Raw genomic sequence first — 19,647 nt, 5'->3', positions numbered from 1 at the left:
TTAATCTCTCTTGGCTCAGGTCTCCCTACCTTCCTAGGTTGTTTTTCATCCCCCTTTCCCAAGGCCCACTCCAGGCCCCAACACGCCAAGTGTGTGTTTGGGGCGGCATGCTGCGGGGGGTGCTCTGCCGGTTGCCAGGAGGGCGGCAGGCAGCTCCAGTGGACCTCCCGCAGGCGTGCCTGCGGAGGATCCGCTGGTCCCAGGGCTCCAATGGACCTCTCCCAGGCATCCCTGCGGAGGGTCCGCTGGTCCCGTGGCTCCGGTGGAGCATCCGCAGGCGGAGCCGCAGGACCAGCGGACCCTCCGCAGCCAAGTCTGCAGGAGATCCACCGGAGCCGCAGGACCAGCGAGCGGCAGAGCGCCCCCCGTGGCATGCTGCCGTGCTTGGGGCGGCAAAATGGCTAGAGACGGCCCTGCTCTCTCCCCCTGCAACAACAAACCAAGAGAAACCAGGGTAAAAACCTTACTTTAAATAAATCCAGTAAATTAATTATTTTAACCCTTCAGGAATGCAACAGATGGAATTACTCCTAACTTTCTTGAAGATCTGGTTGCCAAGCAAGAGAAATGCAGACTCTGCTTCTAATCCTAACCACTAACTAATATTTGAAACATGGGCTCTCCTGATTCCCACACAGCAGCGTTTTAAAATAAAGTTTAATGGAAAACAATGGAAAATGCTTTAATTTGCTAAATGAATACAACAAATTTGGCAAATATTAATATATTTTGAACCATTTTTATTAAAAAGTTTTAAATATGGTAATAACTTGCTTATTTAAATGTTTAACCCTTTTGTTTATCTGTCTGGTTTTTTAATGCATTGTTTTAATAACTAAGTTCTTGAGGCCTTCTTTTGTGTAGTTATAAATAGAATTCTGGCTCCATTTGTTTTTAATTGTAAATTTGTCCTGTATGTCATGTGTGTTGTCCTGTGTTGTCTGTTGTGTGTCAGGTGACTACTTTTAAAATTATTTTTATTTTGTTGCAACAAAAATTCAATTTTATACCCTTTTGAAGAAAAGGTGGCAAGTGGTACAGCTCTATTTTAAAATAACGGTTGGATTCTAACCATCATAATAGTATTTCCATTTTTTTTTTCAAAATTCAGAAAGGTCTCAGTTATAAATCTTCATACATGTATTTCTGCCTCAACAAATAATTCAATTTCGAACAAAAATAATTCTCTTTTGGTAATCACTGTTTTGTTTTGTTTGTTTTTTATTATCTTTATTGGGAGGGTTGTTTAAGTTTTATTTATTTTTTTATTCAAAAAAAGGCGAGGGAACCTCAACATTAAGGTAAAAATAATACTGACAAAATGTCACTTTCTTCTGGGGTTTTTAAAGACTTATTTGCGCTTTTAAATATAGTTATAAGAATATTATAGCCCAAAACAGCAATCAATGCATAAAGCTAACCAAACAATTTCAACAGGTTTCTACCTTTTCAGCGGGTTTCCACCTTTGTTTCACAAACACAGCGAAGTGTCATGGAAATGTAATGCCCTCAACGTGTTTGAATAGGTTGCATTTAATATTTATTTTGATTTAACTTTGTGCACTCTTCTTTTAAGTTATGGTAAAGGGAAGCAGTGGTTGTTCACATTGGTGCTTCTAAACTGTTAACGCAAATGGAATTGCAGCAAAGAATCCTGTAGCACCTTATAGACTAACAGACGTTTTGGAGCATGAACTTTCGTGGGTGAATACCCACTTCGTCAGATGCATGTAGTGGAAATTTCCAGGGGCAGGTATCTATATGCAAGCAAGCTAGAGATAATGAGGTAGTTCAATCAGGGAGGATGAGGCCCTGTTCTAGCAGTTGAGGTGTGAAAACCAAGGGAGGAGAAACTGGTTCTGTAATTGGCAAGCCATTCACAGTCTTTGTTTAATCCTGAGCTGATGGTGTCAAATTTGCAGATGAACTGAAGCTCAGCAGTTTCTCCTTGAAGTCTGGTCCTGAAGCTTTTTTGCTGCAGGATGGCCACTTTAAGATCTGCTATAGTGTGGTCAGGGAGGTTGAAGTGTTCTCCTACAGGTTTTTGTATATTGCCATTCCTAATATCTGATTTGTGTCCATTTATCCTTTTCCGTAGAGACTGTCCAGTTTGGCCGACGTACATAGCAGAGGGGCATTGCTGGCATATGATGGCGTATATTACATTGGTGGACGTGCAGGTGAATGAACCGGTGACGGTGTGGCTGATCTGGTTAGGTCCTGTGATGGTGTCGCTGGTGTAGATATGTGGGCAGAGTTGGCTTCGAGGTTCGTTGCATGGATTGGTTCCTGAGCTAGAGTTACTATGGTGCGGTGTGCAGTTACTGGTGAGAATATGCTTCAGGTTGGCAGGTTGTCTGTGGGTGAGGACTGGCCTGCCACCCAAGGCCTGTGAAAGTGTGGGATCATTGTCCAGGATGGGTTGTAGGTCCCTGATGATGCGTTGGAGGGGTTTTAGCTGGGGACTGTATGCAATGGCCAGTGGAGTCCTGTTGGTTTCTTTCTTTCTTTTACAGATCCAGACTAACATGGCTACCCCTCTGATACTTGACAAATGGAATTGGTATCACAAGCAAATTAACTCTAAAAAGCTTGGTTAAATTTATGCTACTCTTTTGTTAAAACAGAGTGCTCAGCGGGGAAAGCAATTCACCTTTTCTTAAAAGACGGTGAGTATCTATTCTAGCAGTTAAGCATTACATTTAGTATAAAATATTAGTAATGCACCTCAAGTAAAAATGAATGTCTGCACAACAACTGCAAAAGTATAACTTGTGTTATAAAAGACATGGCCTTCCATTACACTAGATTACTGAAAACAAGAAGAAATGTAAAACAAACAAAAAACATTATGATGTTAACTAGCTAGCTGTTTAAGGTTGAATCCCACAGACCCAAGAAAACAGAAGATATCACACCCCGAAGACACACGGAGATATCAACACCCAGTAAAGAAACCTCCAACCATCAATTAAAAAAATGAAGTGCTTTCTAAATAAAAGATTGGTCAAATACACCTTAATCTACCATACATGGATGTGACGAACTGGGAAAGTTCTTAATGTTTTCTCTGAATACTGTGTTGGTGCCTCAGTGTCCCCATGGCAGTTCTTAAGTATCTGGCAGAGCAAAGGGCCAGTGCACCTAAATGCCTGACACTCTGTCTCCTAGCAACTGATGGCCTGGGCCCCTCCCTGCAAAGGTGCCAGCTGAAGGTGTTCGAGACAAAGGGATCAGGTGACCTCCTGGCCCGGGAAAGGGGCTGAGGAGAGAGGAGGGGCTGGGAGGGGTTGTTAGTCTGGAGCTGGCTGGGGTCAAGGGTGGAGGGCAGACGTGGGGGTCTGGCTCACTGCCCCCCAGAATGGACCCAGCCAAGGGGTCCGGTTCGCTGTATCTACAAGCTCTGTTTTAGACCCTGTTCCTCTCATCAAATAAACCTCTGTTTTACTGGCTGGCTGAGAGTCACGTCTGACTGCGCAGTGGGGGTGCAGGACCCGGTGGCTTCCCCAGGACCCCGCTCGAGTGAACTCGCTGTGGGAAGCGCACGAAGGGGCAGAGGATGCTGAATGCTCCAAGGAGAGACCCGGAAGGTGAAGCCGTGTGAGTTCTTGCCCTGAACAAGTCTGCTCCAAGGGAGAGGAGGCTCCTCAAAGTCCTGCCTGGCTTGGTGGGGAGCAGTTCCGGAGCATCGCCCGGGGACTCCGTGACAATGGACAATTAAATTGGCAGTCAGCTAAAAAACACAGGTAGTTAAGTTCAACTTGGCTACTATGTAAAAGCAACTGTATTTTGTACTAATGCTGTACATTATTTACAACATGCATAACACCGCTAAACTGTTTAACCAACACGCAGGTAAAAATCAACAGACGAATGGCAGCAAACAACATGAAGGCAAGGAAAACAAAATTGGTAAAGAAATTAAGTTACACAGTAACTACAAATTGGGTCAACAAATTCCCTGGTCGTACCAGTCACACTTGGGGGTCAGTGACACTGCATCCTAACTGAGGCACATTTTATTCAAAATAATCTTTTCCAGTGTCTGGAGACAAACTCTAAATCCTAATACAAGGGCATTTGAGAAATTGGTTACTGTCCAATCAGTAGGTTGTCTGGAAGACAGCGCCCATAAAAAACAACTGGATCTATATCCCCTACTGGTTTATCACAGAGCAGTGCAACCAATGGAACAAAGATGCTAGCCGGTCCTGCTTCCTGCCCAGTGAAGCTTACCGGAGGGTGACAACCACCAGTAAGGGTAACCTATAACATCTCAGTTGATTGGCCTCTTACCGCTGATATGGCTACGTCCACCTTTTCATGTTCTCTGTATGTATAAATATCTTCTTGCTGTATGTTCCAACTTATGCATCTGATGAAGTGGGCTGGAGCCCACAAAAGCTTATGCTCAAATCAATTTGTTAGTATCTAAGGCCTGGTCTACACTGGGGGAGAGGGTGTCGATGTAAGATACGCAACTTCAGCAATGGGATCGACGGCCGCGGCTCTCTCTGTCCACTCCACTACCACCACTCGCCCTGGTGGAGTTCTGGAGTCAACGGGAGCGCGTTTGGGAATCGATATATCACGTCTAGATGAGATGCTATATATCGATCCCCGATAAATCAATTGCTACCGGCCGATCCGGCGGGTAGTCTGGATGTACCCTAAGGTGCCACAAGGACTCCTGTTCTTTTTGCCTATAACACTGATGGACAGTACTGTGGAGTAACTAATTATAAGACATTTTTATATAGTGTCACTACTCCAAATTTCTGTTTTACTTCTCAAATACATAGCACAGTGGGACACACTGTAATAATTCCAATCCCAGTATTTCAAAACACTCGGCTAACTGCTAATAATGATAGTAACTGTAATTGCCCTAATAAGAGTGTGTTGCTATCTGCAGTAACACAAGGGCCAAACTACAATACCAGAATGAAGAAGGCTTGTTATGCTTGACTATAAGGAGGTGTCATATGTACACACACATACTCTCTCTATATATATATATACAAACTACAAATATATGCACCATATCCATAGTACTCATATATATTAATTATTGGAGAGTACCCGGCCTAAGATCAACCAAAATATCCCTTAAGGAGTTCATCCTATCTGTGGAAAAGGTTCCACACTCCGGCCAGTCTCTAGTCGGGGACAAATGAGCGGTGAAAGAAGGCCATTTTATTTGACATAAATTTCTCATTTTAGATTTAACCAGACCAGCAGTCCCAGAAATTTCCTTCCAATCTCTAAGTATTAGAGACAATGAGGTGTCCCCCGGGCACTTACTGCCAACTTGTCCTATTTGGTAAAGGGACTCTGACCCCACCTCCCTGCGTCGAGCGCTCGCTTACCTCTCCAGGGACTTGAACACCCGGACTGGGACTCAAACCCAGACTAGGACTCAAACTCAGACAAACCGGATCCTGCGCAAACTCTGGACTGGGACTCAAACCCAGACCTAAGTTGTCAGGGACTCGAACCCCGACAACCTGGACCCTACTCAATGGGTAAGTGGACATTGCTGGATTTCTATGAGCTTCAGCTGGTTCACAGAACGCGCCTTATCGCCGACACAGGGATCAGGTCACCAGGTAAGGCTCCTCTAAACTGGAGGATGCGTGCTGCATTGCCTCAGGGTCCAATCCCACGCCGGAGAGTCAGACAAGTCCCAGCGGAGTCACCAAAGATGTCGGGGACTCGAACCCAGATGGCGAGGTTCGTTGTCTGACTGCGAGAGAGACAGGCAACACCAGCAAGGTCCGATCAAAAGCTCTTTATTGACAAGTGAACGCATCAATAGAGAGCAGCTCGTCTCCAGAGAGAATCAGCTTCAGCTTTACATCTTAGTACAAGCCTATATAGACAGTTCCATTGCATCATAAATTATTCACTGGAGCAACCCACCCCCTTCTTCTAACAACTAGACACTAGACACCTTTAGTATACATGCATGCCTAAAGTTAGAAATGTAGGGGAGTTAAAAACAAACAAAGAACAAAACCAGGGAGTGAAAGCAAGGAGGCTGGGAAGCTAGGGTTCTTATCAATTCTTCGAACTAGCTGCTCCTAACACAGGACATCTGGTACTATGCCAGGAATGCAGCCTCTCCCTTATCTCACTTTTTCCCAGCGCCTTGTGAGACATGCTGCTGTTTCAGCATTTTCCACTCAGGGATTACCCAAAAACCTCTGTTAGCCTGACTTTGGTCAGGTTGGCATACCTGGTTTTGTCTGCTATATTTTTATTCAGGCCTAACACGAGGCTGGTAGGCAGGGCCAGCTCTACAGTTTTTGCCGCCCCAAGCAGCACACAGAATTGCCGGCGTGGGCGGGCGGGGCAGTCCCTGTGCCTTTAGGGCGGCAGGCGCGTTTCCGCGACACAGCAATTCGGTGGCAGCTTCTATGTTTAGCTGAAGCCGCCACAGATAGCTAAACACAGGGACTGACCCCCCCCCCGCCCCCGCCCGCCCTCTGCGGTGGCAATTCGGCACGCTGCTTGGGGGCAAAACAACAGGGACTGGCACCCCTTGCAGAATGCTGCCCCCAGCACCAGCTTGCAATGCTGGTGCCTGGAGCTGCCCCTGTTGGTAGGAAAGGGAAGGATGCTCAGAGGCACAGAGACTTAAACATTCACAGTTCAGCGTGAGCAACAGCGGTTCCCATTTGGGCCCCTGGTGTGTCCAGACGAGAACCAGAGCTCTGCAGGCCTCATTCTCAGTGTGCCCGCTCCAGCCCAGCCTCCAGTCAAGCATATCAAGGCCTGCGGCGTTCCAAGCCAGGCTCAGCTAGTGTCTCTCATTGGGGCCCCTCTGCCCTGCCTCCTCGCCCAGCCACAGCTGCTTCTGCCCACACCTCACACAGCCCTGCCCCCAGCTGTATCACCTGGCATTCCCAGCCTGGTCCCACAGTCCCCAGGGTTCTCTGGGCCCGGCCACCATCTGGCTCGGGACCTTTCCCCTTTTCTGGGCTGGGGACAGCCGGGTGCAGTGGGAAGGAGGCTGCTGCGAGCAGTAGGTCCCTGCTGGGCAGATCCGTCACAGACAGAAACCAGACAAAGCCGGGGCGGAAGAGGAAGCAGCTCGCCCACGGTGGCACAATAGGTTAGCAGCAGGGCCAAGAGCAGCACCCAGGGCTCGGACTCCTCGTCCTTGGCCATTGGAGCACACAGCCTCCCACTCTGGACCCTGGGTGCTAGACATGTCTCTGTCACCTTCCTCCGGAGCTATATTGAGCTGTGGTTCACTGGATCCGGGGGTGGCACGCCCAACCGCTGCATGTCCTAGGTGAGTGACGACAATTGCAAGTGTCAGGTAAATCCCCATTCCCTTTTGGCACAAGAACAATTCCTCCCATGCCCAGCTCTCTGGGAGCTCGGCCAAACTGTGGAAATTTGCTGGGTTCCCCACTCCCATGCTTCCTGAAGCCAAGTGTTGTCCTCAGGCAGACAGCCCTATAAAAGCAGCCCAGGGAGGCAGATCCAGCCAGAAGGCTCCTCTGCAGCTGATTCCTGCTCACCGGCCCCAGCAGGACCCTCCTCCATTTCACCATGGCAAAGGCAGCTGGGCTTGTCTGCACACTTCTCCTACTGGATTTGTTCTGCTGCCAGAGCCTGGCTCAGAGTGAGTACCGGTGCCCCCTCCATGGGAGACAGGAGCTGGGTCAGGGAGCACCAAGGGATCTCAGTGCAGGGTCAGATGTGGGGAGGTGCCAGGGCATCGCTGGGGTATGGAGGGCAGATCTCACAGAGACACAGCAGACGTAGGGCCTGGGCCCGCTCTCACTTGGGTGTCTAGCTGGAGTGACTCCAATGGAGCTGCCAGGGCGTGACGCAGGTGTAGTGAGCAGCCAATCAGGCTCAAGCAGTGGTCCCTGTATCTTAGTGGCATAATGAATATGGCTCCTGGCTTCCTGCTGACGGGCACCTTGGGTGGCATCCCATCTCTGCAACCAGGGCAAGCAGTGGCCATGTTATTCCGGTGGTTATTCTGGTTATTCTATACCTGCGCTTTGCCTGGGGATCAGTTACAAGAGGGGAAAAGCAGGCCTCGTGGGTTTTAAACGCTCTTGAGGTGCTGTTTCATGCACCGTATACTGGGGAACAGCATGAGAGAATTCCACGCTTGTAAAACTAAATTGGCTCTTATTTACGGACCTGCTGCAGGCATTCCCGGGGGCTGCTCTAGGCACCAGCAAAGCAAGCACTTGCTTGGGGCAGCCCATTTGCAGGGGCGGCAGGGATCCAGCATGGGAGCTGAGAACCAACAGGGGGCCCTGGGTGCTGTAGTTCCTTGGTTAGCTCCCTGCCTATAGAGCCAGCCCTGGAGCAGGGAAAGAACTACATTTCCCAGCATTCCCTTGGCCACTGCCAACTGGAAAGGAAGGGGTGGGACCTCATGCTGCAGCTTGCTGTGAATGGAGAGGTGCACAGTGAAGGGTAGTGATACCATATGTTAACATTCAAAAAATAGTACACTCCACGGGGAGGGAGGGTAGGCCCACCCTGCCACCACCCACTCCCTCCGACTGCCCCCCACAGAAACCCCAACCCATCCAACCTCCCCTTCTCCCTGTCCCCTGATCACCCCCTCCTGGGACCCCTGCCCCTAACTGCCCCTTGGGACCCCACCCCCATCTAAGCTTCCCTTCTCCTTGTCCCCTGACTGCCCCCTCCTAAGACCCCCCCTAACTTGGGACTCTCTTGCCTATCCAACCGCTGCCTGTCCCCTGACTGCCCCCCCAAACCCCTGACCCATCTAACCCCCCCTTCTCCTTGCCCCTGACTGCCCCCCTGAACCACCACCCCATCCAACCCCCCCTGCTCCCTGTCCCTTGACTGCCCCCCCTTAACCCCCTACCCCTTCTCCAACCCCCCAGCCCTCTTACCACGCCACTCAGACCAGCATGTCTGGCTCCGCGCTGCACCAGACACGCTGCTGCATACATGCTGCCGTGCTCCCACATGGAGCCACAGCGTCCCTCTCACCCCAGCACCTGCCTCCAGATTTGAACACCTGGAAATTCAGGAGTGCTCAAGCTCAGTGTGGGCAGCTGTTACTTTATTTCTCCCAAATCAAATACACTGATCCACTGTAACTTGCTGTAGAAAAAGTAGGATAAAATTGAGCAAGAAATGCTCCCCAGTGGTTCTCAGGACTGGAATTGCTATTTTCAAAAACCATTGCCTTGTTTTTGTTTGCTTGTTTAAAAGGAAGACAGTGATATCACATTGGCAAATTCCCCATAGAAAGAAAGAGTGGAACAAACGAATAATAAAGGCACATCAACTTTTCCTCATTTATGGAGGACAGTCTTATAATATGCATCCAGATATCCTCCAATCACATAAGCTGAAAATTGTTCCACTTTACTGCAGCTCTGTAACCATATGGGAACCAATTCTGTCTGTGTTCTGTGCACATCCAAAATTCCTGCTGAATGACCTGCCCTGGGATCGAATTACCAGTGATCCAGGGTTGCGGCGGAAGGAGGGTGCGGGGGTGGGGGGTAGAGCCTAGGGCTGCGGCAGCAGGGGGTGTGTGGGGGGGAGAGCCCAGGGCTGGGGCAGCAGGGGGGTGCAGCGAGGAGCTCAGGGGCGGGATGGGGGGCAGCCAAAATTTTTTTTGCTTGGGGCGGCAAAAAATCTAGAGCCGACCCTGGACATTCCAGCCATAGGCACACAGACTGAGCTCCTGGTGTCTCCTCCAAACTCTTCACTCCTGCACCTGTGATCCTCTCTCTGGGTTCCATGCAGGTTGCCATTGGCACTCAATGAGTCATCAGGCTCATCCGGTAGTGATCAATGGCTCCATGTCTACTTGGCAGCCAGTATCAAGCAGAGTGCCCCAAGGGTCGGTTCTGGGCTGGTTTTGTTCAACATCTTCATTAATGATCTGAAGGATGGTGGGGACTGCATCCCCAGCAAGTTTGCAGATGACACTAAACTTGGAGGAATGGTAGATACGCTGGAGGGTAGGGATAGGATACAGAGGGACTTAGACAAATTAGAGGACTGGGCCAAAAGAAACCTGATGAAATTCAACAAGGACAAGTGCAGAGTCCTGCACTGAGGACGGAAGAATCCCATTCACTGTTACAGACTAGGGACCGAGTGACTAGGCAGCAGTTCTGCAGAAAAGGACCTAGGGGTTAAAGTGGACGAGAAGCTGGATATGAGTCAGCAGTGTGCCCTTGTTGCCAAGACTGCTAACGGCATTTTGGGCTGGATAAGTAGGAGCATTGCCAGCAGATCGAGGGACGTGATCTTTCCCTTCTATTTGACATTGGGGAGGCCTCATCTGGAGTACTGTGTCCAGTTTTGGACCCCACACTACAAGAGGGATGTAGAAAAATTGGAGAGAGTCCAGTGGAGGGCAACAAAAATGATTAGGGGGATGGAGCACATGATTTATGAAGAGAGGCTGAGGGAACTGGGATTGTTTAGTCTGCAGAAGAGAAGAATGAGGGGGGATTTGATAGCTGCTTTCAACTACTTGAAAGGGGGTTCCAAAGAGGGTGGATCTAGACTGTTCTCAGTGGTGGCAGATGACAGAACAAGGAGCAATGGTATCAAGTTGCAGTGGGGGAGGTTTAGGTTGGATATTAGGAAACATTATTTCACTAGAAGGGTGGTGAAGCACTGGAATGGGTTCCCTAGGGAGGTGGTGGAATCTCCCTCCTTAGAGGTTTTTAAGGTCAGGCTTGACAAAGCCCTGTCTGGAATGATTTAGTTGGGGTTGGTCTTGCTTTGAGCAGGGGGTTGGACTAGATGATCTCCTGAGGTCCCTTCCAACCCTGATAGTCTATGAAGATAGAAGGAGAAGTAACTGGATCAATTTCTTGCCACAAGCTCCTGGGACCTATTTTCAGGCTATGCAAATTGGCTGCCCATGTCTGCACCCGCCCCTCAGCCCTGGCATGAGGCAGACCCACGCCAGCTCCCCTCAGGCCCTGCGCCCCTAGCACTGGCACAGGGACGAGTTTGCCTGTGTGCCTATTGGGCCGGATCTCCCTCTCACGTACGCTGATGTCACTCGGATGCGTCCATGGGGGGTCACTCCTGATTCCCCGCAGCAGTAGCAAGCCCTTTCAGCCTAACATGCAGAGAGAGCTACCTGGAGTGACTCTGAATTCATACCAGAATCCACTGAGCTAACTGGAGTGACTCTGGATTCATACCAGATCCACTGAGCTAACTAGAGTGACTCTGGATTCACACCCAGATCAGTGAGAGCAGAGTCAAGCTGGGCAAAGACACCAGAGCTTATTACTGAGATACTGCCACCATCTGGGCCACGCTTCCTCAGGATCCCCCCAGGCAGCCTCCATGGGCTCCATTAGCGGCTCACATTAGTGAGGATGGCCTGGCCGGGCCCACAGGGATCAAACTATTGAAAGAGGATATGAAGTCCTGGTGACATCATGTAGTGCAATGCACTGACACGGCAGGACTGTGCCCAGGCCCTTTCTCTGGTGCGCAGTGCGTGTGTGGGGAGTCCCAATTGTGTGCGATGTACAAAGGCCCAGGAGGGGGTGGGACCACCTGCTCCAGGGCTGACCCAATCCAGCTCTCCTCCTCTGCCCTGGGTTTGGGGAAGGGTCCCAGAGAGGGGACAGGGGTCCCATCTAGCTGGGGTCACCCTCATCCATGGAGCTTTCCTGTTCTGTTAGGAGGCTCTGCTGTGCCGGAGAAGTGCTGCTTCAGATTCCAGAAAACGAAGCTCAAGAGAGACAACACCATCAGCTGTTACCCCACTAGTCCAGTGTGCCCTCAGCCAGCCGTGATGTGAGTATCCTCCAGCGCAGGGCCCCTGGGAACACTGGCAGGGACGGAGAGATGGTGTGTGGGCAGGGGACTAAGGCAGAGGGGAGAGGAGGGGATTAGATAGCAGGGAACCAGGTAACAACAAAGGGAGATGACAGGGGAGAAGATCGATGCCATGAGCTAGCATCAGAGCCAGCTGATGCAGCTGCACAGACAAGGGCTCCTTCCAGATACTGGGACTCCCTGTAGCTGAACGTCCCTGGCCTTTCCTGCTACTCCCTGGGGCCACCTGGTGCAGGAAGGACCATAAAGTGGGTCTGGATTAAGTGGTGCCATGTCTCTGGGCCCCCCAGGATGTTTCACCACCCAGACACTAGACTTAATGCTAAGGAGTCTGGTGGCACTTTAAAGACTAACAGATTTATTTGGGCGTAAGCTTTCGTGGGTAAAATACCCACTTCTTCAGATGCATGGAGTGAAAATTACAAAGGCACGTATAAATATACTGACACACGAAGAGAAGGCAGTTACCTTACAAGTAGAGAACCAGTGTTGACAGGGCCAGTTTGATCAGGGTGGATGTGATCCACTCCCAGTAACTGATGAGGAGGTGTCAATACCAAGAGAGGGAAAATTGCCTTTGTAGTGAGCTAGCCACTCCCAGTCCCCATTCAAGCCCAAAGGGCTACCGGCCTCCTCGTTGTTTTTGTGGATACAGACTAACGGGGCACCCCTCTGATACTTAATGATGAGTGGTTATTTAAAACCAGTTTCATCAACCAAAGGCTTCTTTTAATCCCAAGAGATCAGCCACACACCCGGGCCAATATATAATTCAGATTTTACCCAATAATCAATCCTTTAGTATCCAATACCCAAAGATTTATTTATAAGAGAAAAGAATGAGGTGAGAGTTAAAACGGTCAAAGGAATGAAATACACACAAACGTTGCAGAGTTCTTGTATCAGGTTTGTAGCAGTGATGTCACACTGCTGGCTTGTTCAGTCTCTAGTAACGTCCAAACGATGGGCAGGTCCTCAGTTCATTGACTGGACGCTCCTTTTAGTGTAAGTCCAAAGTCCAGAGATCGGAGCAGGAAAGAGGCAAAATGGAGATGCTTCCAAAGGTTTGTATGGGGAGGGGCAGCTCTCAGTCTTAGTTTGTAGGAAAGTACAGGCACCAGATGGAGTCCAGAGTCACATGGGCTTGTCACATGCCCTTTGATGGCTAAAATGTCCACGGGAAGGCCCATCCGGCAGGAATAAACTTCTTCTGTGGCCCATTGTGTTCATTAAAGAGCCATCTACTTGAATGGTCCATTCACAAAGCAGCTGACCAGACTGGATGCAAATTACCTTGTGGGTGTTACCCCAGGAGCAAACAAGTTTGAATACTGGTACATAGTCAATATTCATAACTTCAGCTACAAACGTGATACACGCATACAAACAGGGATAACCACGGTTAGCGAATCATAACTTTTCCACTGACAGCTTACATGACATACCTCATATACGATTTGTTGCAATTCTAGAACAGTTGTAGCAGCAGTGATCAACACGGACATATTTTAATCATGGGGAGGAATAGGGAGTTGGGGTAGGGGGGACAGACTGCCAGGGTGGGAAGGAGTTAACATCTTGCACTCATGTCCCTGTCACTGACCTGTAACCTGGCTGGGCCATCACAGTTCTGTACTCCGGCTGGGCTGTCTGGGATCCCCCTGAACAGGATAGCAGTGCTGACCCATGCACCCACATCCTGCCCTGGGGGCCACTTTGGTCAGGGTTTCACCCCTGGGTTTCATACCCTCACCCCACCATTGCCGTCACCTGGTTGATGCACTGTTTTCCTTCGTAGATTCAAAATGAAAGAAGGCCAGGAGATCTGTGCCAAGCCTGACAGACCCTGGGTGAAAGAATACCAGAAATTTCTCTCCTCGGCTAGTAAAGCCTGAAGGCCACTGGGAGACGAGCCAGGAGCTCCTGGTCACAGGCGCAGCTCACTTGCTGCGCACATGTTTCGTGGCACAAGGGAATCCACTTTAAGCTTCATGTAGCAAGCATGTTCCTGTCTCCTATCTGCAATTATAATCACCCTCTGCTGTGCTGAATGCTGGTTCATAGCTGTGGTTATTCTGAAATGGTGCCTTGAGAGAATGAAGGGATAGGGGCCCTGTAATGGGGAGGGGGCTGTTGTCCCAGATGTCAGTCCCATGATGGAAGTCATCTAGTAGCAACCTCTAGGATCAAAATGTTCTTCACTCAAGGATTTCCACTGCCTCTCTTTACCCCTCCACGGAGTCACCTTCCTGAGGTTTCAGCTACAAAGCACCTTCTGCTGAGATGTCCCCACCTGCTGTGATTGCCTAATTTGATTTATAGCATTAATAAAAATCCCAACTGCGGGAGCAGCAGCAGAGTCTGTTGGTCTGGTTGTGTGACTTGTTAAAAGCCCCCCTCATGTGCTATTCAGACCTCAGATCCACAAACAGCGCAGGGTGAAGCTGGGTTGCTCCTGTGAAGCCCCAATGAGCAGAAATAACCCAGGCAGTTCTAGTATGTGTCCAGTTGCTATCGCCTCAGTGCCCCTAAACTAGAGAGGAAAAATCTCTCCAGGTGCTCCTGTGAGGCGAGGAAGCAAGAACATAAGAAAAGACGCATGGTTGGGCCCTAGGGCGTCCAGCTTCTCAAACTAGCCTGGACAAAGCAGACAGTAGGGAACAGACTAGAGGGGGTCTTACAACAAAATTCTTGGTGGCCTCAAAGTGCAGCTACCAACCCTTGCTGGTGGCCGCTCTGACACTTTTTCCTAAAATACTTCATTAACTTTAGGAAAAACAAATACACAGATCCACACAAATCATTGTCATTTATTTATGTAGGGTTGGTTGTTTTTTTTGCAGACTCCATAATAAACATAATGCTGTGAAAAGTGATATTTGTATGTTTGTTAATATCACTTTTCCCAGCATACTTGCTGGCTAGCCGGTAGGCTGTGGAAAATGATAAGTGATATTAACAGCCGTACAGGTCTCACTCTTCCCAGCCTCCAGTGTGTGGTGAGAAGTGATACTTGCATGTTTGTTAATATCACTTTTCTTAGCAAGCCCCAGGATAAATTAAGCCCTGGATGGGAGAGGGGGCCAGAGTGATGGCAGGATGGATGTGAGGCTGGGGGAGGCAGCAGGAGCCCAGATGGGGGATCAGTAGAGGCAACAGGAGCCTGGGGCAATGTGAGGGGGTGAGCCCCACCACTGCAGAGCCGGCAGTTGGAGCCCACTGCTACATGGATGAGGCCAGGAGTCAGCACCCAGGGCTGGCTCCAGCCAGCAGGAGCCCAGGATCAGAACCTGAAGAAAGGGACACATGGCCAGAGTCGGAGGTCAGCACCTGCTCCTGGATCCAGGGGTCAATGCCCAAAGCCCTGGGGCCAGGCTTCTGAAGTCCTGCTGCTGGAGCCTGCTGCCCAACCACCACAGGGCTGAAGCCCAAGGCCCCCCCTCCCCAAACGTGGGTCAAGAACTCACCTTCCTCCTGCAGTAGAAAGGGTAGGGAGGGATAGCTCAGTGGTTTGAGCATGAGTCTGCTAAATCCAAAGCTGTCAGTTCAGCCCTTGAGGGAGCCACTTAGGGATCTGGGGCAAAAATCAGTACTTGGTCCTGCTAGTGAAGGCAGGGGGCTGGACTCAATGACCTTTTGAGGTCCCTTCCAGTTCTAGGAGATAGGTATATCTCCAATTATAAATATAAAAGCATTGTGCCCCCTCTGCCTCCAGAGATGGTTCAGGAAGGCACAGGCAGGGGCTGATTCTTTCCTCAGGCCCCGGGCAGCCACAGCTGAGAAATGCTGGTGTGGTTTGCATGCTGTTTTAATTCAGCAACTCAAGAGTTAATACTATTGCAATTGGAATGGATACACATTGGCTGAGATGGTGCCCAGCCCTGAGCCCCTCCCCTGGCTTTGTGAGCAGAAAGCTGCCGGTTTCCCCCTGCCTAGGATTCCTTCATCACAGAGGAGTCCCCGGTGCACGCAGAGATCCTACCCTGCCCCCTGTCCCAAGGGGAATGGCTGGAGAGACTGAATGCTGGCAGCTCATGGCTAGCATTGGCCCCTCAGAGCTTATAGCTGGCCACATAGACACCATCCCCAAAGCAGAACTGTCCCCAGGGGCACAGAGCCACAACCGGCCCCCACTGTAGGCTGCATATGTGAGTATCTGGGCCTCACATGCCTGCTGCCTTGTCACTGCCTGGAAGCAGCAGGAACAGACCAAATGCTGGACCTGTGGGGTGTGATTCAGCCGGGGGGGTGTCTCGAGATGCCTCCATGCGGGTTATGGCAGGGAGCAATCTGGGAGCTTCGACTAGACCCCCGCTGCTTTGCTCCTTGCAATCGTGGTAGAACACCACCTCACCGATGCTCTGTCAGCGCTGAGTCTCAGCTATCTGCTGACCTATCTGCTGAGCAGGTCCAAAGGGGCTGGCCTGCATTGAGATCGGGAATTAGGCTTACCGGGCAGTTTACGGCTGCTTGGCGCCTGGCGCCGGGCAGTGCCATGAGCTTGCCTCAATCAGCTTCAGCCCTGCTCTGGAAATAAGCCAGGGATTTTGGAGAACAAAGCAAAACATGCAGCGACTTGGCTTGAGGCAGTTTAGTGGCCTCTGAGGGAAGACGAGGCAGCTGGTGTGCACCGAATGAGAAGCTGGCATCCGCCGGGATTCCCTGCACAAATGCTTAATTCCATGGAAACACAGAAAGATGATTCCAAGTAATTCAGCGATCTGCACTCTCAGCTGCTCCCAGGCGGCTGCAGCCTTCCAGCCAGACGTCTGAGAGCGTGCCCCTGAAACCCAGTGCTGGGAAAGGCTCCCCAGAGACTCCCTGGGTGCACAGCTGTCCCTGGGGCGAGCAACAAGCACAGCTTCCCCAGGGCTGGAGGCTATTGGGGTATAGAATGAAACCGTGGGTTGGAACAACCAGGTTGGGCGGGCTGGGGGATAGGATCCTGGAGCATCATTCTGGCCGGGCCTTGCGTTAAGGAGCATGAAGGCAGCTCCTCCTTCTGCAGGGGCTGGGTGAGCTGGAGGGCTGGCACGGCCCTGGGATGCCTCCGGAGGATCACATGGCTTCCCTGCAGTTCGCAGGCACGAAGCCCTGGAGAAAGCTTCTGGTGCTAGAAAATCTTCCTTGTGAACAGGGACATTTAAGGCTTTGGTGCTGAGTGAGCCAAACAGCTGGGGAGAGTGAAGAGTTTAGGTGTCAAGCTGGGTGGTTTCTCTGTGTGGGTTTGTTGACGGTGTTCACTGCATTGACGGAGCCTTTCTAAGACCTCCCATCTAGCCAGCAAGGCCCAGTAGCCCAGGATTCCCTTATCTCCCTGTCCTAGGCCAGCAGGATATTTCTCCCTAGGCTTATCAATGAACATAAGGATGGCCTGGCTGGGTCATAGTAACAGTCCATCTAGCCGAGTATCCTGTCTTCCAACAGTGGCCAGTGCCAGGTGCCCCAGAGGGAATGAACAGAACAGGCAATCATGGAGTGATCCATCCCCTGCCGTCTGCTCCCAGCTTCTGGCAGTCAGAGGCTCAGGGACACTCACAGCATGTGGCTGTGTCCCTGACAATCCTGGCTAATAGCCATTGGTAGAACTACCATCTAGGAGTTTATTTACTACTTTTTTGAAGCCCTTTATAGTTTTGGCCTTCACAACATCCCCCAGCAAGGAGTTCCACAGGTTAATTATGCATTGTATGAAGTATTTTATGATGTTCGTTTTAAACCTGCTGCCTGTTAATTTCATTGGGTTACCCTCAGGCCGGCTTTAGCAAGTGCGGGGCCCGATTCATACTCAACCGGCGGTGCTCCGGGTCTTCGGTGGCACGTCGGCAGCGGGTCCTTCACTCGCTCCGGGTTTTCGGCGGCACTCAAGGACCCACCGCCGAAATGCCACCGAAGACCTGGAGTGAGTGAAGGGCCCGCTGCCGAAATGCCGCCAAAGACCCCCCCTGAGCCCTGCCGGCTGAGTAAAAATTAAAAAGGCGCCAGCACGGGGCCCAATTCCGGGGAATTGGGCAAATTGGCCTAAAGCTGGCCCTGGTTACCCTATTTTTTGTGCTACTTAAACGGGTAAATAACACTTCCCTAATCATGTGATCAGGCGCCAACTAAACATCAGTAAGAAATGGGGGAAAGACTCAATGACCCCCAAATGGCCCCTTCCAACCCAAATGAGACTAGGAAAGACAACACTGGAGGGTGAAAATGGAAATTTTCCTACTAGGAAGTTGTATGAGACGCTCATGATAAAACTCATGAAACTTGCCTCATTTTGTATTTCGTCTGCAAACCCCAAACTCAGGCAGGTCATAAGCACTTAAGAACGGTCAGATCAAAGATCCATCTAGCCCAGTGTCCTAGTGTCTTCTGACAGCGGCCAGTGCCAAATGCTTCAGAAGGAATGAACAGAACAGGGCAATTATGGAGGGACAATTATTTATATTTGTTTTAAACCTGCTGCCTATTAATTTCATTGGGTAACGCCCTGGTTCGTGTTATGTGAAAGGGTAAATAACGTTTCCTTACTCACTTTCTCCGCACTATTTGTCATTTTATAGACCTCTAGTTATCTCTTAGTCATCTCTTTTCCACACTCAATAGCCCCAGTCTTTTTAATCTCTCCTCATCTGAAATCTGTTCCATACCCTTAATTTTTCTTTCCCTTCTCTGTACCTTTTCCAAATCTAATATATCTTTTTTGAGATGAGGCAACCAGATCTGTACGCAGTGTTCAAGGTGTGGGCAAACCATGGATTTATATAGAGGCTGTGACAAAGTTCCTCCTCTACCTTGGTGGGTCCTGCGCTTACTGGAAGATTTGCTCGCCTCACAGATTCACCCTGTGGGTTGGGAAACAGTCCAGAGAATTTCCCCTCTGGTAGAAGCCACAGTCCAGGTCAGTTCCTCCTGTGTTTGATCAGGAGTTGGGAGATTTGGGAGGAACCCAGGCCTGCCCTCTACTCCGGGTTCCAGCCCAGGGCCCTGTGGATTGCAGCTGTCTATTGTGCCCCTTGTAACAGCTGCATGACAGCTACAACTCCCTGGGCTACTTCCCCATGGCCTCCTCCAAACACCTTCTTTGTCCTCACCACAGGATCTTCCTCCTGATGTCTGATAACGCTTATACTTCTCAGTCCTCCAGCAGTGTGCATACTCACTCTCAGCTTCTTGCACGCCTCTAGCTCCCATTTCCTCGCACACACTTCCTCTCCTTTGGCTCCCTCTGGTCTGACTGGAGTGAGCCCTTTTATAGCAACAAAGGGGCCTTAATTAGAGTCAGGTGCTTAACAGCCTCACCTGATTCTCAGCAGGTTAATTGGAGTCAGGTGTTCTCATTAGCCTGGAGCAGTCTCTGCTCTGGTCACTCAGGGAACAGAAAACTGCGTATCCGGTGGCCCGTATATCTCCCTTTGACTACTCTGCTGTTCCCCACTGGCCTGGGTCTAGCACAAGGCATTATGATATTTTCTATCATATTATCTATCCCTTTTCCTAATGGTTCCTATTGTTCTGTTCGCTTTTTTGCTGCTGCTGCACAGTGAGAGGATGTTTTCAGAGAACTAGCCACAATGATTCCAAGAACTTTCTTGAGTGGTAACAGCTCATTTAGAACCTATCATTTTATATGTGTAGCTGGGATTGTGTTTTCCACTGTGCATTACTTTGCATTTATTAACATTGAATTTCATCTGCCATTTTGTTGTCCAATCACCCACTTTTGCGAGTTCTCTTTGTAACTGTTTGTAACAGCTTTGCACCTAACTATCTTGAGTAAATTTTAATTATCAGCAAGCTTTGCCACCTGTCTGT

The 19,647-nt window shown here is 50.0% G+C and overlaps 2 protein-coding genes across 3 annotated transcripts in view; one reads left to right on the top strand and one right to left on the bottom strand.

Annotated features, from left to right (window-relative positions):
* Positions 1-19,647, bottom strand: part of LOC127037352 (C-C motif chemokine 5-like) — a 411,611-nt gene that overhangs the window by 207,115 nt on the left and 184,849 nt on the right. The window lies entirely within an intron of this gene.
* LOC127037356 (C-C motif chemokine 4-like) lies at positions 5,299-14,131 on the top strand. 2 transcript variants are annotated; one of them, XM_050928978.1, is made up of 4 exons: positions 6,558-7,300; positions 7,458-7,636; positions 11,685-11,799; positions 13,640-14,131. In XM_050928978.1, the coding sequence occupies exons 2-4, from the start codon at positions 7,564-7,566 to the stop codon at positions 13,734-13,736; spliced, it is 285 nt and encodes a 94-aa protein (XP_050784935.1). In that variant the 5' UTR covers positions 6,558-7,300; positions 7,458-7,563; the 3' UTR covers positions 13,737-14,131. The 2 variants fall into 2 exon arrangements, with proteins under 2 accessions (XP_050784933.1, XP_050784935.1); XM_050928976.1 differs by lacking the exons at positions 6,558-7,300; positions 7,458-7,636 and adding an exon at positions 5,299-5,609.

Source organism: Gopherus flavomarginatus, chromosome 19 (assembly GCF_025201925.1).
Source record: "Gopherus flavomarginatus isolate rGopFla2 chromosome 19, rGopFla2.mat.asm, whole genome shotgun sequence".
In the NCBI taxonomy this organism is placed as follows: Eukaryota; Metazoa; Chordata; order Testudines; family Testudinidae; genus Gopherus; species Gopherus flavomarginatus.
The sequence above is the reverse complement of the archived record's forward strand: the minus strand, read 5'-3'. Positions and strand labels throughout refer to the sequence as shown.

Coding starts and splice junctions, on each gene's coding strand:
- LOC127037356 (XM_050928976.1), top strand. CDS start 5,522: ATGGGTAAGTGGACATTGCTGGATTTCTATGAGCTTCAGCTGGTTCAC. Junction 5,610..11,684: donor CACAGGGATCAGGTCACCAG/GTAAGGCTCCTC, acceptor CTGTTCTGTTAG/GAGGCTCTGCTGTGCCGGAG. Junction 11,800..13,639: donor TGCCCTCAGCCAGCCGTGAT/GTGAGTATCCTC, acceptor TTTCCTTCGTAG/ATTCAAAATGAAAGAAGGCC.